At 40.3% G+C, this 18,421-nt stretch overlaps 1 protein-coding gene across 2 annotated transcripts in view; it reads left to right on the forward strand.

Annotated features, from left to right (window-relative positions):
• macrod2 (mono-ADP ribosylhydrolase 2) overlaps positions 1–18,421 on the forward strand; it is a 1,059,267-nt gene that overhangs the window by 717,656 nt on the left and 323,190 nt on the right. For both annotated transcript variants that reach the window (XM_036575072.1, XM_036575073.1), the window contains exon 6: positions 8,302–8,423. In XM_036575072.1, the coding sequence (XP_036430965.1) occupies positions 8,302–8,423 (122 nt within the window). The remainder of the gene's footprint in view (positions 1–8,301; positions 8,424–18,421) is intronic.

Consider the following 18,421-nt stretch of genomic DNA (forward strand, 5'->3'; position numbering starts at 1 on the left):
TTTTCTTTTCTGACAGTAGCCTGAAACACATTGGTCTGGCTCTCACTCCAATTCATAGTCAGTGACATATCTAGGACTTCTGGAAGGTCTACAGTCACAATTTCCATCACAAAATTGGCTCCATCCATGAAAAATCCAAGCATTAGGTCCTCTGTTCAGCTCGTGAAGGCCTAAACAATGGGAGAGCTCACTTGGTTTGCCTAGATACCACAAAGTAAAAAGAAAAACTTGATTGGACAGTTACTTATTGAGCATTTCAGGAATTGAACCTTTTTTCCAAAGAAAACTTAACAATGAATTAAGAGTAGGACTGCTGTACTTGTAAAGTTTAAATACATCTATGATTACATTTAATTAAAAAAAATGTATATGTATATATATATATATATATATATATATATATATATATATATATATATATATATATATATATTAGTTCCCAGAAAGCATTATGTCTTCTATGAATGGCCTGGAAGGCCATTAGGGAACCTTAGGGTTGACATCGTAACAATAGAAGAACATTTTTGGGTGCTATATGGAACACTTTTCAAAAAGGTTCTATGTAGGACCATCTACAGCACATTCTGAAGAACCCTATGTCACACAAAGAGCCCCTTAATCATGCAAAGGGTTCTTTGAGTGTTCATCGTTCGTTATAGAACCATTTTCTTTACTAAAGAACCATTGAAGAACCATCTTTTCTAAGAGTGTAGTATTTAGTGTTTTAAATCTGCCTCCGTCCACCTCTACAAGTTTTAAGAGAGGGATTGGCACTCCTCGGAACGGTTCAGGTCAAGCCTGGTTTCTATTATTAATGGCTGTTGACCGTAGCCCATGGGCGGCAGCTTGTATCCTCGGGAGTAAGATAACTCCCTTCTGCCTCCACCTTGGCCTGCAGGATGCCGGAGGCATATAAAATAGCCTCTTCTCCAGGTTGATTAGAGCAGCTCCTCGCGGGAAGCTGCCTGGGAGTCAGTCAGGTAAACCCGAGCAGACGGCATCCATATTCAGAGCCTATGCAGGATCCCCCTCTCTGGACCCACTTGCTTATGTAAAAGTGCCCTTGACGGGCTTGGTGCAGACTGATTGTATGCATTATTCCCACTGATGGAGTCAAAGTATAGGGACATATATTCCCCAGGGTGATTATCCAACACAGACAATGTTCTCTCCCTTTTTTGGTGCCTCATTCTGAAGAAAAGAGGCTTCAACAATTCCAGAAAGGTAGAACGAAATGTCAAATAAAGCTCTTGTCCATGCGATATTTTTAGTTCGACAGATGACCTACCATGTGGCGAGCTTGTTCTGTGCAGTGTGTTTTGTAACATACTTTGTCGTTCTTCTGTGTTTTATCTGTGTATTCTATCAATATAATATGTCCTCTTTGAACGGATGCATTAATCTATGCAAATGGAATTCTGCGCTCCAAAGAAAAATAAAGGCATCGCAAAGAGGAAGAGGAACCCGGCCCCTTTACACAAAAGACATTATGAGCGAAAGCGGGAGTTCATTTGCATGATTAAGCTTGGGCGCATGTTTGTGCGTTTTCGCCCAATCCAAACAACAGAGTTTATTTTACACTACGCCTCATGCAAAGCAACGGGAACCTGGTTGACAGTTGTACGCATTGTTGCCGCGCATAAATATGCATATTTTTGCGATACATGTTGCATTAACGGGGCACAATGAATTGAGGTTGACACATAAATCGGGTGCATTGGCTGAAGACCTCAGACAGAGTTATGTCTAATGTCATCGATGGCCTATGTGGGTGAATGAGAGAGAGAGGGTCTATATGCATAATGTGACCACTTCAATACGAATCACTCTGGCCGTTGGTCGGGGTGCTGTGCAGAGGGTTCACATAGAGTTTAGCCCACGTAAACACCTGCAGTGAAAAGCACACCTTACAAACACACCTATAAAGAGACTCAATCACCTAGATTGCTAAAAATAATAGCCTTCTCCCTTACCCTTCTTTTCTTTTATTATAAGTGCTGGTCAGCCTAGCCAGCCAGTGTAGCCACTTGAAGGTCTTTATGAGATGAATTATATGAGTGCCTCAGTGCCCCGAGCACTGGACTACAGTAGATAAGTCAAATGGAAACGCTTGGGAACAGGCAGGCCTGGAAAAGTCATCTGCCTTGGCTATGAGAGCTGGTTAATCCCTGGGGCAGAATGGGTCTGTGTACTAAAATACAGTCCACAACCTGCCAGTGACCCTGAATAAGGGCTGAAAGCTGAAGACTCGCATGAACCTTTCGATTTACGGCTACAAAAGCAGTTGATCTGCATGTACTGCTAATCAGTTGACCTTTTGAAATTGAAGTACTCTAAAACTGTGGATACAATTCCCTCACAGATCCTCTGAGTTTTAGACTTGGCAAGAAATCCCCCACAGCAAGCTCCTGGGATGTAATATCCAGCGTAAAATTGAAAAATTGAGGCATGTAAAATAGCATTTTCAACAAAAATTCAACTAAAATCGGCACCTCGCTTGAATAAAATCGCAAACTCCTGCACTAAATAATTTCTTGTAATGTATCTTTGATTATTCCCCTATTTTCTAGAGGTCCTCTTCATTGTTTTAACTGTCATATTTCTGAGTAATATAATGATTCCATTTCTGAATCCCTTTTTTTCTTCCATTTGACCCACTTTTTTAGTATTCTCAGAATGGTTGTTATGCATTTTTATTTGTATGACACTTGTAACAGCAGACACTGTCCGAAAACAGCTTTTCAGAAATGTGAGCCCAGCCCCTAATGAGCTTTGCAGAGGGAGACAGTGGCAGGAAAAACTCCCTAAGAGCTTAAGGAAGAAACAATGAGAGGAACTCGCAAGAAAATCTCCCTAAGAAAATGAGGCAGAACCACTAAGAAGCACCAAGACTCAGGAAAAGCTTTCTAAGAGCATGGGGAAGAACCACTAAGAAGAACCAAGACCCAAAAAGTAAAGCTCCCCTACTGCATAAAGATGAAACGGCTCAAAGGAAAAACTCCCATAAGTTTATGAGGAAGAACGACTGAGAGGTGCAAGGCCCCAACAGAAGAGCTCTCTAAGAGCATATAGAAGGACCACTGAGAGGAACCAAAGCTTAAAAGGAGAAACTCTTTAAGAGCATGAAGAAGGAACACTGAGAGAAACCAAGACTCAAATGGAAAAACTCTGTAAGAGCATAAGAGACTACTGAGAAAAATGAAGACTCGAAAATGGAAAACTCCCCTAGATCAAGAGGAAGAAACACTGAGTGTGTTTACATGCGCTCAATAATCCAATCATAATCAGATTTCTGTAGTCATCTGAATATTCAAGTGGTCATGTAAACAACATGCTCTGATTTCTTAGAGCAGAGTAAGGTCAAGAAATCAGATTAAGAAATCTGATAAAGAGAGCTGGATTTTAGCTCAGTAATCGAGATTTTTCAGTGCATGTGAACTCTTACTCTGATTTCTTTCAGATTTCTCAGTCTGAGCATGTGCAAAAACAGACAGCAGTACCAGAAATAAGTGAGCAGCATTGCCGTGAGACACAGCAAAACACTTTTGAAGCGACTCTGAAACTAATTACATGCTTGATCAAATGAAGGATTTGAATATCTCAATGATGTGTGTTAATATTTTCAGGTAAAGTGACTCAATGTTTAAAAATAAAAGCTGTGACATAAAGTTTGAGTTTTATATTACGTTTACATCACATCTTCTTCTGCGAGTTTACTGGCCTGTTGCAAAGCAGAAATTCGATTATTGTCTGATTCATGTAGATCCAGAGTTTCCTTATTATCTGATTTCTGATAAGTGCATTTCAGCGCGTTGATTGGATTACTAACAAAATCTGATTTTCTTCAGTTATTGGATTATTAACTGCATGTAAACGCACTTACTGAGAGGAACCAAGACTCAGAAGGAGAAACTCTCTATGACCATAATGAAGAAACACTAAGAGGAACCAAGATTCAACAGGGGAACCCATTCTCTTCCAGCAGATGCCTTTATAAAGCAAGCAGTACAGGTTTACACGTGAGATATGAAGAGCAAACAGAGTAAAATCAATGAGTTTAGCCAGGGGCCAATCTTAAAAGTCTGTCAATGATCTGACAGACATAAACAGGATCATTCCTCATCATTATGTAGGAGCCCAGAACATTCAAACAGAGTGGCAAGGCTCCCCTATATCCCCACTGATTGTGAATATCCTCAGTGAAATGACCCGAGACACACGTTCTATAACTACTATACTAACTACTCCATTATGCATATGTGCCATCATGCTATGGAAATGAACCAGCAATCCGTCTGGCAACACGGAGACAAGAGAGGGAGAGAGGGAGAGAGAAGGAAAAATCTACATAAAGCAGGACAAAAACCCTTCAGAATGAATCGCCTGTCAAGTTTTTTTTCAATCCTTTCTTTTATGCAAACATGCGCACACTTGCCTGGAAACTGTTTATTGCAATAAGCGTGCATTATAAATGCATAGAATGGGAGCAGGCAATCATAAGGAAGTGTCTTAGCCCTGAAAACACAAGGAAATATGAAATGTTTTTTTTTTTCTATTTAATTTATTTGTTCCAGTGGGAGCAATGCTGATCTTTCCTCAGCATGCTATTGTGCTACTATGTAATAGCAATATTGGCAATCCCGTTTTTCTAATAAACACGTAACGTCTTCGCTTGCCTTTTATAGCACGTGGAACAGATATAAGATCCACTGCTGTTCATTTTTGATTAGCAAAGCGCGTTTGCTGCCGTGTTTTGTTGTGGCGTTTCTTGAAAAAGAAGCGTCATTGCAGGCGATATGGCCACTACTTCTACTTTCATGAATTCACCGATGGCCTGGTCCGGCGCCTGCCCACACACTAATTGGCGTGTTGCTGCTCCAGCGGTCCAGTAGGCTCATGCATTTTTCATGGAAAGCAACTGGGCACATTATAGCCGCATTGTGCAAGACCGGTCCTGTCCGGCTGGTCTGGGGAGAGACAATATTTCACATAGTTACGGCCTCATTAAGGCCCACTCCAGCGTCCAGAACCCACACGCACACACACTGCTGAAAAAGTGCTGCTTTAAGCACCGCTGACATTATATCCATAGTGTTAAAGATTATATCGGAAAGCATTGTCCAGCCTCGTTTTCATTACCTGGTATAAATGTTGTGGTCTGGTGGAAAAAAACGTCTGGAGTGCAGTGGAGTGCAGTGGACTCAGCCTGGGTCATTTCTTACAGCTTTAACGGAACGTTTTGGCCGTAACAAATAAAAAAATGACTTCTGAGACCGGATGGTGGGGTAGAGAAGGAGGTGAGATTTGGCTCTGAAAAGGAGTTGGAACGCGCATGCGGATGCACACATGGCAGATCCTCAGAAGGTTCTTCAAAAAAGAAGCTGCTCGCCCGCCTCCCCCCTCCCTCCCCCCTCGCCTTTTCCTGGTGGCAGATTTCGATTATCCATATTTAACGGGATTTAATATTTGAATGCACAAATGCCTATTTGATGTGAGGGAAGTCAAATTAATGAGTCATGACATTATCAATCTTTAATAGGCCATAAAGTGAGATTTATGAATGTTCTGCTTTAAGGCTTCCAGACGAAGCGCGCCAAACGGATGTGTCATCCTCTAATATGCATAAATGTTATTTGTATTTTCCAGAACAACACGTTTTTCAATCTTCCACTCATTCATGCGTTGTGTCTTTCTTAAATGTGCCTTGTTTTCAGAGACAGACGGGAGGAAACGGGAATTTGTTTCTGTTTTTATTCTCGGAGTGCTTCCAAAACACGGTTTGTCACTTGTGAATTGATATGTAATGTGGTGAGAACACATCAATTATTGACAGAGGTTTTATTCATAAAGACTGGGATTATGCAATGAGAAAAGCACTCAGCCTTTTGCCCCCCAACCACTCCCCCGTTCTCTCTCTATCTCACTCACTCTCTTCCTTGCTCCTTCTCTCCCCACTAGAGAGCCAAATGTCCCCCGTAATGTTTTGCTAAATAATGCAAGCGCTCTTCCCTTTTCAGATCTGCTCCGTGGGTTTGATGCAAACCAGCACGTGTATGACCACTTGTTTCAGACGTGCACATCTTTCTGATTTCATGCTCGTATGAATTACACTCAAATTGGGAAACTACTGGAACTCTTACAAGTTATGTTATTGTAGCTAGGTAGGCTGACTAAAGTTCTTTCTGGACAGGACTAGTTTTCATGAGGAGGTGGGGTTAATGTAACCATTGCAGAGTATCATAGTGATTTTAGTTCCGTCCAAATCTACCAGTTTTTATTGATTGTGCACTTAAGCATCAGTAACAATTCTGAATTTGAATTGCAATTAAACAAACCACAGAAATACACACAGGTTGTATTAATCCAGTCCAAATTGCCATGTCAGTAAATGTTCCATCATATCTTGTGGAAAAGGAACTCAAAGAAGCATCTGGATTCTCTGTGGCACAAGCTGATCTGCATTGCCGACCTCAGGTGAACTCTAATTAAAATTTAAAAGATGTAAATTGACAGAAAAAAGTATCATTTTACACAGTGATATTGACTGTTTGCTGTAAACTCCCAAGCTAATGACACTGCTGATAACACATTGCATTCACTTAAGGCAGCTAGGTAGATGGATAGGGTAAACAAAATTATGATTGGATTAAATATTTGGACATGTGGGCAGCTAAATATATTACATAAAGACCCTTTTTTTTAATGTGAGGGCAATGCATAAGTCAAGTAGCCACTCCCATCTCAGTAATTTAGACTGAGATTTCTCCTTCTTGTGTAAATCAGACATAAACAGTACAGGCGTCCTGTAATGGTTACCCATGTAGAACTAGTCCCATCTGAATAGTATTTTAGTTAGCTAGGCTATTACCAAGCCATGTGTAGGCCTACACTATGTAGCCATCCAGCTTGCTAGCCTATTACAAAGCCATAAGTAGGCCTACACCGTGAAGCCAACTAACAAGCTAGCTAGCAAACTCGCTCCATTTACACATGATTGGATAAACAAATTTGGACCAAGGTAAACATAATATAACCACATTTCTCTTTGGTTAGATCAACTTCAGTGTACGTGTGCTGCAGAGCAATGGTGGTATACTGTTTAAGCTACCTACAAGGGTACTAGATCATTTTAACCTAAATTAATCTGATTGTTTGGCCAAAACTCAAATCCACACAATTTCTCCCTTTCCCTTAAATCATCACACTTCCATCATGGAGTTGTTAAGTAATCTCAAATAGACTTGTTTTTATAGTAAGACTATGTTGTTCAGTGCTGGAAACCATATAAGAAAGTCTTTTTTGAGATAACTTGATACTATTTGTATAAACAACACAAAAACACCTTGGCTGATCAACTACATTTATTTTTTGGCTGACCCAATGCCCTGGTCACCACGGCTGTCCTCATCCAGTAACTATTACGTACCTAAGGCAGAAGGTAATTGTTATTCTGTGACTTAAGTGTAGGTCTCCAGGCCTGTCATAGGTGTGCCCTGGCCACCAAACATCAATGTGGCCAGATTTACAACATCTAATGCGACTTTATCCAGCCTGTTTACACCACTCGTTGGCCTCTTCAGCCCACCCTAATCCGCCCTGAGGCCTGGAACAGAAAGGACTGTGCTATTTCTACGCCGGACCCATACTTAAGTCCCCCTATTCCCCTGTCATCGCTCCTATGATTCAATTAAGCTTACATACCTCGGTCTGGCCGCCTCAGAAAAGCCAGAAATGACTGACAGGCCCACACATTACTATGCGGAGGGAGAGAAGGGGGGTTGGTGCCAGAAGAGATGAGAAAATAGTAAGAATAGATAGGATAAAAGAATCATGTAATTGATTTTCTATCTGTCCCGGTGTTTCATTAACTGAGTAAATTGTGGCAGATTTAGGCCAGTTGGACTCATTCAGATCACCCCCATTGTCCCATTGTGAAGACAAACTTCCATTCCTGTTTGCATAGCGTGATAAGATTTCCTGAATTTAAAGATGGCCTGGTGCACAAGCTAACAAATTCACATCATGCTCTCCAGTGTGGAACAGGGGTTTAGAGGGGTTTTATTTGTCTAGCTCTTAGTGTGTTTGAGGATTTTGCTGGCAAACACATTACCGGTTCATGTTTTTGGCATTTGATGTGTGTTCAAATTGTAACGGAGCATAAACCTCAGCCTTTACCCATTGTTTCTAGGTCTTTCAGTGGCTTTGTACATTAACCTCTGGTTTCCTCCGTCTCACGCTTCGTGAAGATGTGCGATTCCCTTTGGAAGAAGTTCACTAAGATTTTTGTGTTTTCTCTCGCAGATGTGATCCACACTGTTGGCCCTATTGCCAGGGGCAACGTGGGCCCTTCCCAAAGCGACGACCTCAAATCTTGCTATGAGAATTCGCTCAAGCTGGTGAAGGACAATGAGTTGCGTTCTGTGGTGAGTACTTATGAGAGCAACTGTCTTACTCAGCACAAAAACTTCATTTAAAGAGCTTAGAATGCTGACTGCTTGATCAGATTAATAAAAGCAAAGTGGGGACGGATTAGGAGCCTATTTTTAATTTATCCCCTTAGCAGGCCTAGTTTTACTGGACCACTGGATGATACAGGATATAAGACAGGATATAGGATAGGGTACATGTGTCAGTCACTGTTTTTAGAATTATCACTTGATAAAGTTACATGTATTTGCCAATGTAATATTAGCTAGCTTGTCTTCAGCATCACATTACTGTATCTAATCAGTAATAATAATAATAATAATAATAATAATAATAGCAAAAATTTGTATAACGTTCAGTTACTGTCGAGTTACATCAAGTTACCTTTTTTAAAACACAGTTATACTTTTATTATGAGCGCAATGCTGTTTGAGGCTGTTTGCCATGTAGTTATCAACCAGTCAGTGCCAGAGTTTAATGCTGTGTTCAACTGAAGCTTGGAAATTTTCCATCTCCAACTCAGAAAAATCAGCTAGTAATTCCTAATGGGAATGTCTGGATGATGTTCTCAATTCTGAGCTCAACATATGATATCAATATCAATATGGCTGCTCACACCATCAAAAGTAATAAACAAACACTTCTCTACTTTTAAATGATATTAGCTTTAGATTAGCCAATATATAGATGCAGTAGTTGGTAAAATCAATAAAACTGATGATGAAGTTCACTATTTTGAGATGGTAAATATCACTCATATCACTATGTTAGCTTGGTCAGAAATGATGCAATTCCAAGCTTCGACTTCTCACTAAAAATTCCTTGATTCTCCATGGATTTGTTTGATAATTCATTTCAGAATTCTGACTACATCTTAAATGAATCCATAAAGACTTTTAGATGTAGCTAGCTCGCCAGCTAATTCCAAACTATAATAACAAATAAGATGTAGTAATACGATTTTCTACTTGCACTCATACACAAATGTCTACAGTTACTCAGAACTGTGTGTATATTCAAGCAAAATGTACTTTTTCCCCTGATTATGTAAAAATAAGGGTGAAAACAATTTGATCTCTAGTCACCAGCTAATAACATTTGTATTATAGCTTTGGTGCTGGTTACCACATTGCTATCTGACATTAACTGGCGAAATCTTCATAAACAATAATTCACAAAAATGTCTCCAGTTACTCAGAATCATGTGTAGGGTTGAGCAAAAATTGACCATGCTCATTTATGCTGGTCTAGTGCTGGCCTGGTGCTAGTTTAGCTGGTCACCCAGCATAGTCATACTGGCTCACCAGCATACCAGCATCCAAAACACATATGCTGGTTTAGCTGCTGACCAAGCATGCTAGGTTATGCTGGTTCTTCTAACAGGAATAATGGTGCTGGCATTACAGATTCTGAGCTAAGTAACACAACACTAGTGGCTAATTTAGATTTTAGAAAGTGATCATTCTAAAAATACCAATCGATGCATCATAACAGCATTCCGCTTTTCATTCTGGTGCTCTTATTAGTCACGTACTAGTGCTTGGTGACTGTATCCTCATCCTGAACATTTAAATACAGCCAAATTAAGCTGCTTATATAGCAAAAGGAAGAATTTCAGCAGCTTGAGCTCAAACTGATGTTCACCATTGTGTTATTTCACCTTGTATTAGGTTTTTGTCGTTGTAAGACCCATGATGTGTTCCAATGAATGTGTTTCAGCTTTTTTGCAGTATTTGTTACCATTATATTGGCAGCATTGCGATAGTATAAAGGCAATGTTTAATGGTGTATAGTGCAGCCTGCTGCATGTCTCAGGTGAAGCTCGCATATGTGTGTTTCAACAATAGTGATCAGTCAGTCAGTCAGACAGTCAGTCAATAAGAGACCTTGACTCTTGTAGGCCTGCCAGCATGTACCTTTGTGCTTCCTGGATAGCGAGTAGCTCTGAAAAACATTTTGAATGTCTTAGTATACAGTTTAAACGAATAACAGCAAAAACAGAATAAATAAAAGAATGTATTTCACGTACGTATTGAGAACTCTTGTTATTCTGTATTGCTCACAGCCAAATGAGGCCTGTAAAGCATTTAGCGTGTCGGCAGTGTTGTTGATCAAATTAGAAGCCATGTTCAAGCTGAGTCAGGCGGATTTGGAGCGGCGTCGCTTTCGTCTAAATGAGAAACGCTTAAACACCTTGATCCAGCCTGCTGCAGAGATCAAATCTGACGGCAGCTACTGCAAGTTGCTTTGTCTCCAAGGTCATTATTTCCTGACCCAGTTTAAAAAAAGAAGTTTCTTTTTCATGTCAATGGCATCCGAGGTATTTTTGTTTACTTGCTGGCCTCATAAGAACTGAGGGTTGCAACAGCATGAGAATGTGACACTTTCCTGGCCACGCATGCCGTCTGAGTTTTTATCCAAGAGTCAGCCTTGTGAATCCTGCACTGATATTACTCAACTGGACCCAAGTTCTAGCGCAAATTGTTGGTGCTTTCACTCCAGGCCTTGAAAAGCAGTGTTCCTCATCAATTCCAAACTAGTTTAGCATTATAGCCCAACATGTAGTTACTGTAGTAACTGGACAAGGGTAAAGAAAGTTGTCCATTTTGTGCTGCGTTATAATAGAATCACTGTTTTCTTTTTAATTTTGTTCGACAACAGAGGTTTTAATGTATTTATGAGCGTATAGATCAGTGGCTAGACTAGCAGTCAGGATTGGTTGACACCACAGGGATTCCCAATGGGTGTATGACGTATTTGCACAGTGTCTGCTGGGTATTGTAGTGAGAGATTATTCATGAATGAAAACATAAAAATGATAACATTCTGAATTTTTCAGTAATGATGATGCTGAGAGATGTAATGCTGCTCTAAAGAATACTGCATAACACAACAAATAACATACTAAACTGTCGCTTTAGACTGGAGGTCCCCTTTAAAATAAAGGTGCCCAAAAAGTATCCTTTGGAAGAATCTTCCTTTAGTAGATGATCCCATTGAACCAATTTTGTGAAGAACATTTTTGAAGTTTAAAGAACCTCCACACAATGTAAATGTTCAATTACAATTAAATAGGTCCCCAAAACAATATGGAAAAGCCAAGAACCATTCAGGAAGAGTGTGAACCTCTCAGAGTAGTACCTGTCATTGTTGCACTATTATGTATGCTTTTATGAGCCTTTACAAACTACCCTTCCATCCAATCTGTAGCCTAGCATTACAATCCTGTTTGCTTAGGCCTTACACATGAGGTTGCTTTTCAGATTAGTACCTTTCATCATTCTACCCTTATATTTGTACGTTTAAACAGCAAAATGCTACTTGTACAAGCTGCTGAATACATGTTCCACTCAACTGGGTGCTTTTCTTACCTACTTATTGCTCTTTACTTAAGTAGCACTTGTGCTACACTTGAATTAAATGGCTATACATAAACATGGTTTAAAATGTGCATGTCACTGGTACAGATATAATGCAGAGCTATCGCTGTATTTAGAACTGACAAATTCAGATCATTTTTTAGGCTTGGTAGGCCTCTGGGGCTGAGGCCCAGGCTTTAATGAATTTGGCTGGAGACCAGAGTCTTTGGCCTGGGAAGGAGCAGCATCAGAACCCACACTGCTCCAGCTGCTGGCCCTGTCTCTGCCATCTGGTCTGCATGACTTATGGATCCGCTTTAATCCGCGGTGGCCGTGGACGGAAAGGACACTCCAAAGCCCAACCGGTTGGCTTCCCAGTGACCCTGCACCAGCAGAGGTCCCTCTGAGAATCATCTGCAATTAGTGTTGACGAGGCTGCCTTGGAGGGACAAAGTCAGTAACTCTAGCTCAAATGAATGTAATCCTGCCATAAGGATGAGCTCCCATCATTGTCCATCGTTGGCAGCTCATGGCTTGGATGGGCCTCCTTGGGGGTAGGAGGGGCACGAGTTCCTTCGGAGTCGCAGGAGACGCAGATGCAGCTTCAGTAACTGTGACTAAATACTAATTAGTGTTGCAGCTAACTTGGCGTCATCACGCACAGACCACACAGATATCAGCAGCTTAAGCAGGCACGCTGAGACAGTTAGGAATGACAGACAGGCCTGATATGTATGCTAACTGCCAAAGCCTAGCCATTCCTACAGGCTCTCATTAGACGGAATTAGAGAGGCTCAGGAAAGGGGGTTGCATATCCAGCTCCTGTTTTTCTTCCTCTGTCCAGCACCATCTCGGTCCCTCTTGCTCTTTTGCGGCTGCATTCCTGCACATTCATTCCGTTTCCCCACTTTCATTTATTTATTCAGTAATTCGTGCACTGATGAGAAACAGGGCTCTGCTTTCACTCGGAGGCAGGCCTGCTTCTGGCGGGGCGTGTTTGGACAGCTGCTCCACATTGCTATGGATCCCTTACTGAAAAAAGCCCCTGTGGCCTGACTGGACATTGTCCGATGAGCTCTGCCGCACTACACTGTGCTAGCATTGTGCCTCATGTTTGTTTATTTGCCACAAGGTTCCTAGTTTCCATTACCCACACTTCCATGCTGCAAAGTCTTGCTTGTTATACTGCGATGCCCCTCGGCCCGAGAACCAGCACGTGCCAACTCAGAGGGTTGTGCAGTTTGCCAGTATAATTGCTGCAGTGTCAACAGTCATGACCAATAACTTCAGTCCCTCCAGGAATCTGCAATCACTAATTCACGCGAATTCAACCATCCCTCACAACATTTGCAAGGGCTCCCAGTTTTGTTTAGTCACTGAACTAATTTTGGCAATAAATGTGTAAATAATATATGTGCTTTTACAGTTATTATAAGCATACATCTTTTGTGGGAGGCCATGTATATTGCAGAGATGATCATGTTTGTAAGCAAAAATTCCAGCTAAAATCAATTCCCGAATGTTTTTGCATAAAACCAATAAAATTGTGTCGTACACCATGTAACATTGTTGCAGACCACAAATAAGACTAGACGCAGTTGGCAGTTTTCCAGCAAGAAATATTATGTGATTACATTATTACTTTAATGTTTTACATTTTCTGTGCATGTTTATTTTACACCATGTTTACTTTTGTAAAGAACATTAGATGCTGGGTTCAGAGCTAGGTCAGATTCTCAACTCTGTCGAAAATGAGAAGTCTGCTCAACTTAAAATCTTATAGTAACTGATTACGTGGCCTTTCTTGAGTTGACCCAACTTTAGTTCGCCCAACTCAAACTTCTTAATTGAATCAAAAGTCTCCCAGCTACTTTTTCTAGGAGTGCATCTCAGTCAGATAAACAAAACTGAATTTGCTATTTTTTTTTACTTAATTTCCCCACTAGCTGGCATTTTTTTCCTCTTGGGCTTCTGGATATGGACAGCTGTGGGATCGCTGGGATTCAAACTCACAATCTCCTGATGTTGGGATGAATTATTAGACAGTTGCACCACATGAGATGATGCCATGCTTCAAAGTTAAAACAACAAATATTTTCTCCAGTGTATTAAACATTTGTAGACACAGAATCTGAGTTGCTTCATGTGTTCCTGAGTGGCACAGTGGACTACGCCATCACCCCAACAGGAGGTTGTGAGTTTGAGCCCCAGCAATGCAGTAGCCATCTATAAGAGTGTACCCAAGAGGAAAAATGCCTAACAAGATGGTGTGATGGAAAGAGTTGAGTATAAAAAACAGATGAAGAGATGAAGAACTAAAAAATTAAGAAGTTTGAGTTGTGTGAACTCTTGTGTCCTCAAGTTGATTCAACTCAAAAAAAGCCATTTAATCAGTTACTGTATCATTTTGAGTTGAGCTGACCTCTCATTTTTAACAGTGAAGTAATGAAACATGATCTTACTGTTATTAGACTCAAAATGATAAACTAGCTTCTAGCGTTACACCAAGGTCTATACCTGTAGCATTTGGTTGTACTGAGAAACTAAGGCCAAGGATAAAATCTACAACCTTATTTAGGACCCAACAGCAATACTTCCCTTTTATCTGAGTTTAGCTAGGCAGCAAATTAGGCCTGTAAACTTCAAATTTGAGCATCTTTTCCTGGGATATTTTAAAAAGACCTTTTGCTAAACGAACCCTGCCCAACCCCACTGCCTCTCTTCAGAGGTTCCAACCTGACTGACTAGCAGATTAGCACTAAGCTCACTGGAAAGTGAGATTGCTACTCTAGCCTTGAAAGGAGAGAACGAAAGTTGGGGGGAGGAGGGGGGGGGGTTCTTTACTACTAGGCATGTGTGGGGCCTGAAGAGTTGGGGGACGGCTGTTCAGAAGTAGTAGAGAGGCTCCCCTGTTGTGTATTCCAGCACATTACAGTGAGATTTGAGTCCAAACAAAAGTGAAGTGGTACCTGCAAAAATGAACTCGAACAACAGAAAGATGGGGGTGGCTGCATCATGAGCTTGGCGCCTAATCCCAGCACTTGAGAGCCCAAAGCCAGCCCCCTCAGGCTGAGACAGCCTGGGACACGTGCTGTACTCCACATGCGGCATGCAGACAAATTCATCTCGATCATCTCGAGAGATAGGGACCCGTGAACATACTTCTCTGACAGGAGAAATCTTAAACGTGTTTTGTCGTTGAAATGCAAATATGAAGGCTCTGTCCATATTTCTTGGAGGACGGCTGAGATTTGCCGGCCTCTGCTTTCCTTAAATACCACTATCTGTTGCATAGGTAAGCAAGCAGGCAATTGTGCAAGGAGTGCTCATGCAGATGGCGGTGAGTAATGCTATGTGAGAAGGACCAGCATATCCCACATTAGTTTAGCGTGTCACCTGTGCATGCTTGGTAAACCTGTTTGGCTTGGATGCTCGATGAAGGATGGGCTTCATCGAGAAAAACGATGAGCTCCCCGAGCCAAGAAACAAGGCGTTTAACCTCCAGAATGCAGTTCAATGCTTTTTGGATGAGCGGAGAGACAGGCGGCTTGCTCTCTTTGTCTCTGTCCAGTCTGAGCATTTCCTCACTGTGCTATATTAAGAATGGGGAAAGGAGAAGACTGATGAGTGTAGAAAGGTATAATTTGTGGCGGTGTGCTCATTCATTCGTGTATTCATTGAAACCTTTATTTAAACTCAGAGAGCAAACCTACTTTTGCAACATAGCTGAGCATGCAAAAAAAGAGAAGAGGAAAAAGGAGTATCAACACGAGAAACAAGATTATGAAGTAGTAATAAGGAGGTAATAAAGTAGTATGAAACTTTTTTTTTATGTGCAGTTTTTGTGTATCAAATTTGAATCATATTTAAATATATGCTCTTCTATTTACAAACACAAATGTGGTATGAGCCACACTCTCAGAAATTAAGGTACAAAACTGTCACTGGGGCTGTACCCCTCTTGACACTGGGGTGGTACCCTCAGGGGTACATCTTAGTACTTAAATCCATTGAAATCATATTTTCTAGGTTGTATTGACTCCACACCCCGTTTTGTCTCTAGGCTTTTTATTTTATTGTTCTGTTTTAAAGGATTAGCTTATGAAAAGATACAAATACATACTTTTCTACTGGGGAAAAAAACCTATTTAAGGTACACAATTTGACCTTAAAACCACTTTTGTACCGTTGAGGGTCCATTTACATTGTTTGTACCTTGAAGAACAAAAAATGTACCTGCACAGAAAATATCTCTACATTTATATGCACTTCTATATAGTCATATGCAACAGTTTTGGTGCCCCTGGTCAAATATAATTATAACCTTCTGCACATTTTAATGCACAATTATTGTTTATTTCTTGAATGCAACATATTGAAACAAAAAATAAATAGATAGATAGATAGACAGACAGACAGACAGACAGACAGATAGATAGATACTTTATTGATCCCAAAGGAAAATGTGGCCGGGTGCACAAAGTATATAAAAAGGCATATTTTATATTTTTGTAACATGTTTTTTTTATCCACTATTTTAACCTCAAAAAAGGAAACTGTTCAGTAATATATGCAGAGATGTGCTACTTTAAAGTGTACTCCCTGTAGAGGATGTGTTAACTTAGTGTTTATCATAGTGGTAACAGAGTGTTTATCATGATATATGTGTTTGTATGTGTACAGTGCAGGAGTCACTCCTCCTCCCTCTCTGCATGCGAAGCCCACAGAGACACTCACTCTCGTTCCCATGTGCTTTTTTTTCTCTGTGGCCAAGTGGGCAGCCTGTCACGCTTGCCACAAGATTCAAGCGGTCATCAGCAGCAAGAAGCACGCTCTGGAACATGGGCTCAGGGGAATAGAGGGGACAGCAGCCTAGGCCACGTGCCCACAGAGCCACAAAATGTTGCGAGGGAACTGTCAGGCTCCAGAGGGCCCGTCAGCACTGGCTGACTGACTAAGAAAATACCAGAAAATTCCTAAACACAGCAGCCTTTTTTCAGCCTTGGATGTCAACGGTAGAGAAGAATTTGCTGCAGGAATACAGTACCATTCAGAAATTTGGAATACCTCACCTTTAAGGCAGATGTGAAACGTGGCTGTTTCTACTGTTTAATCTGCTCTTCTTCATTAATAACATGATTGTGTTGGTGTTGCACTTATTTGATATGTAAAAAATGTACAAATTTGAAAATTCTCAGATTTCATTCCGCTTATGTTAAAAGCTACCTTTTTTGAACAAGAGACCACATGAATAGGAATATGCGATTTCATGCAAACGTTTGGACACCCCTGGTCAAATGACATGTTTTGTTGATTTTGAAAGTACACAACTTGGACATTTAGTTGTCACTAAAAAAAGTTAGCAAAAATCATACAGTGGTTGATTAAAATAATCTCACATTTTTTCCATTTGATTTTTGTATCTTGGTCGTACGTATTTTTGAATGTATTTATTGGTGTCTGAATAAATTACATGGATAATACTTTATAAAAACAAGCCCTGATAAACAGCAACTTTGTCAAATAGCTTGGTAATGATGCTTAATAATTTGTGCGCAAATAAATGCCACCATTCTACACATTTATACCATTTAATACACAACTACTGTTTATTTGTTGAAGGTAATGTATTGGGAAGAAATAAACATAAAATATGGCTTCTGTAAAAGTTATGGCATATTCAGTTTTTTTTTTCTAATATGTGAAATAAATAAATGGTATTAATAAATTGTGCACTACGATTTGCAGAACATTTCAATTTTTAAGTTTATTTTATTTCCCATGAGAAGGCGTTAGCAAATCATAATTTGACCAGGGATGTTCAAACGTGCTTATGACTATAAACCACACATGAGCCACATTTTATCATTACTAAGATTGAATAATGATGGCTAACTGGAGTACACAGCAGAAATATGCATGCGACATGTCATGACATCCAATGTTATGGCCTCTAATGTGACAATTACTGGTAATGGTAACATGACACTGTTGAATTACTGAAGAAAATCTGTCATGACAGCTCATAATGGTTGATGAATGAGAACCATTTTTGTGAATGAGAAGTGTGAGGGTGAAGCAACATTTTAAATGTAAAGGTTCTAGGAAGAACCTTTAAATTGGTTTACATTTTGTGAAGGTTCTTTAAATCTTTAAAAAGTTATTCAGACTGACAAATTTCATTTGCAAAAGTGCTTCTTAAGGAAAACAACAGTGGTTCTTCTATGGCATCATAGAACTCAAAGAACTATTTGTGGCACCTTTTTTATTGGTTTTACATTTTTGAAAATTCCAAACTTTTGAACAGGACTTTGTGAGCTGATGAGTCCAGCCAGGGAGGCCGTGATTGAAAATGAGATGTGACGGTTGTGTCCTGAATGGGTAGGAAAAGAAGCTGCTCCAGTGCATTGTCAATATTTGTTGGAGCCAGAAGACAGTAATGTGGTCACATTACAGCTCTGGTGCGTGGAGCATGGTGCTTATTATGGTCTATTGAGAAACATCTGGACATGTTGGGGAAAGTTCATCAAGTTTGTGCTTGGCTTTCTATTCTTTGGCTCAAATTAATTACTTTTTTGCAATAGTGTTAATGAGGCAGAACTGGATTATAATTGCAATGAGAGAGGAACCTTATG

The sequence above is a fragment of the Colossoma macropomum genome, unplaced genomic scaffold (assembly GCF_904425465.1).
Source record: "Colossoma macropomum unplaced genomic scaffold, Colossoma_macropomum, whole genome shotgun sequence".
NCBI classification, from domain to species: domain Eukaryota; kingdom Metazoa; phylum Chordata; class Actinopteri; order Characiformes; family Serrasalmidae; genus Colossoma; species Colossoma macropomum.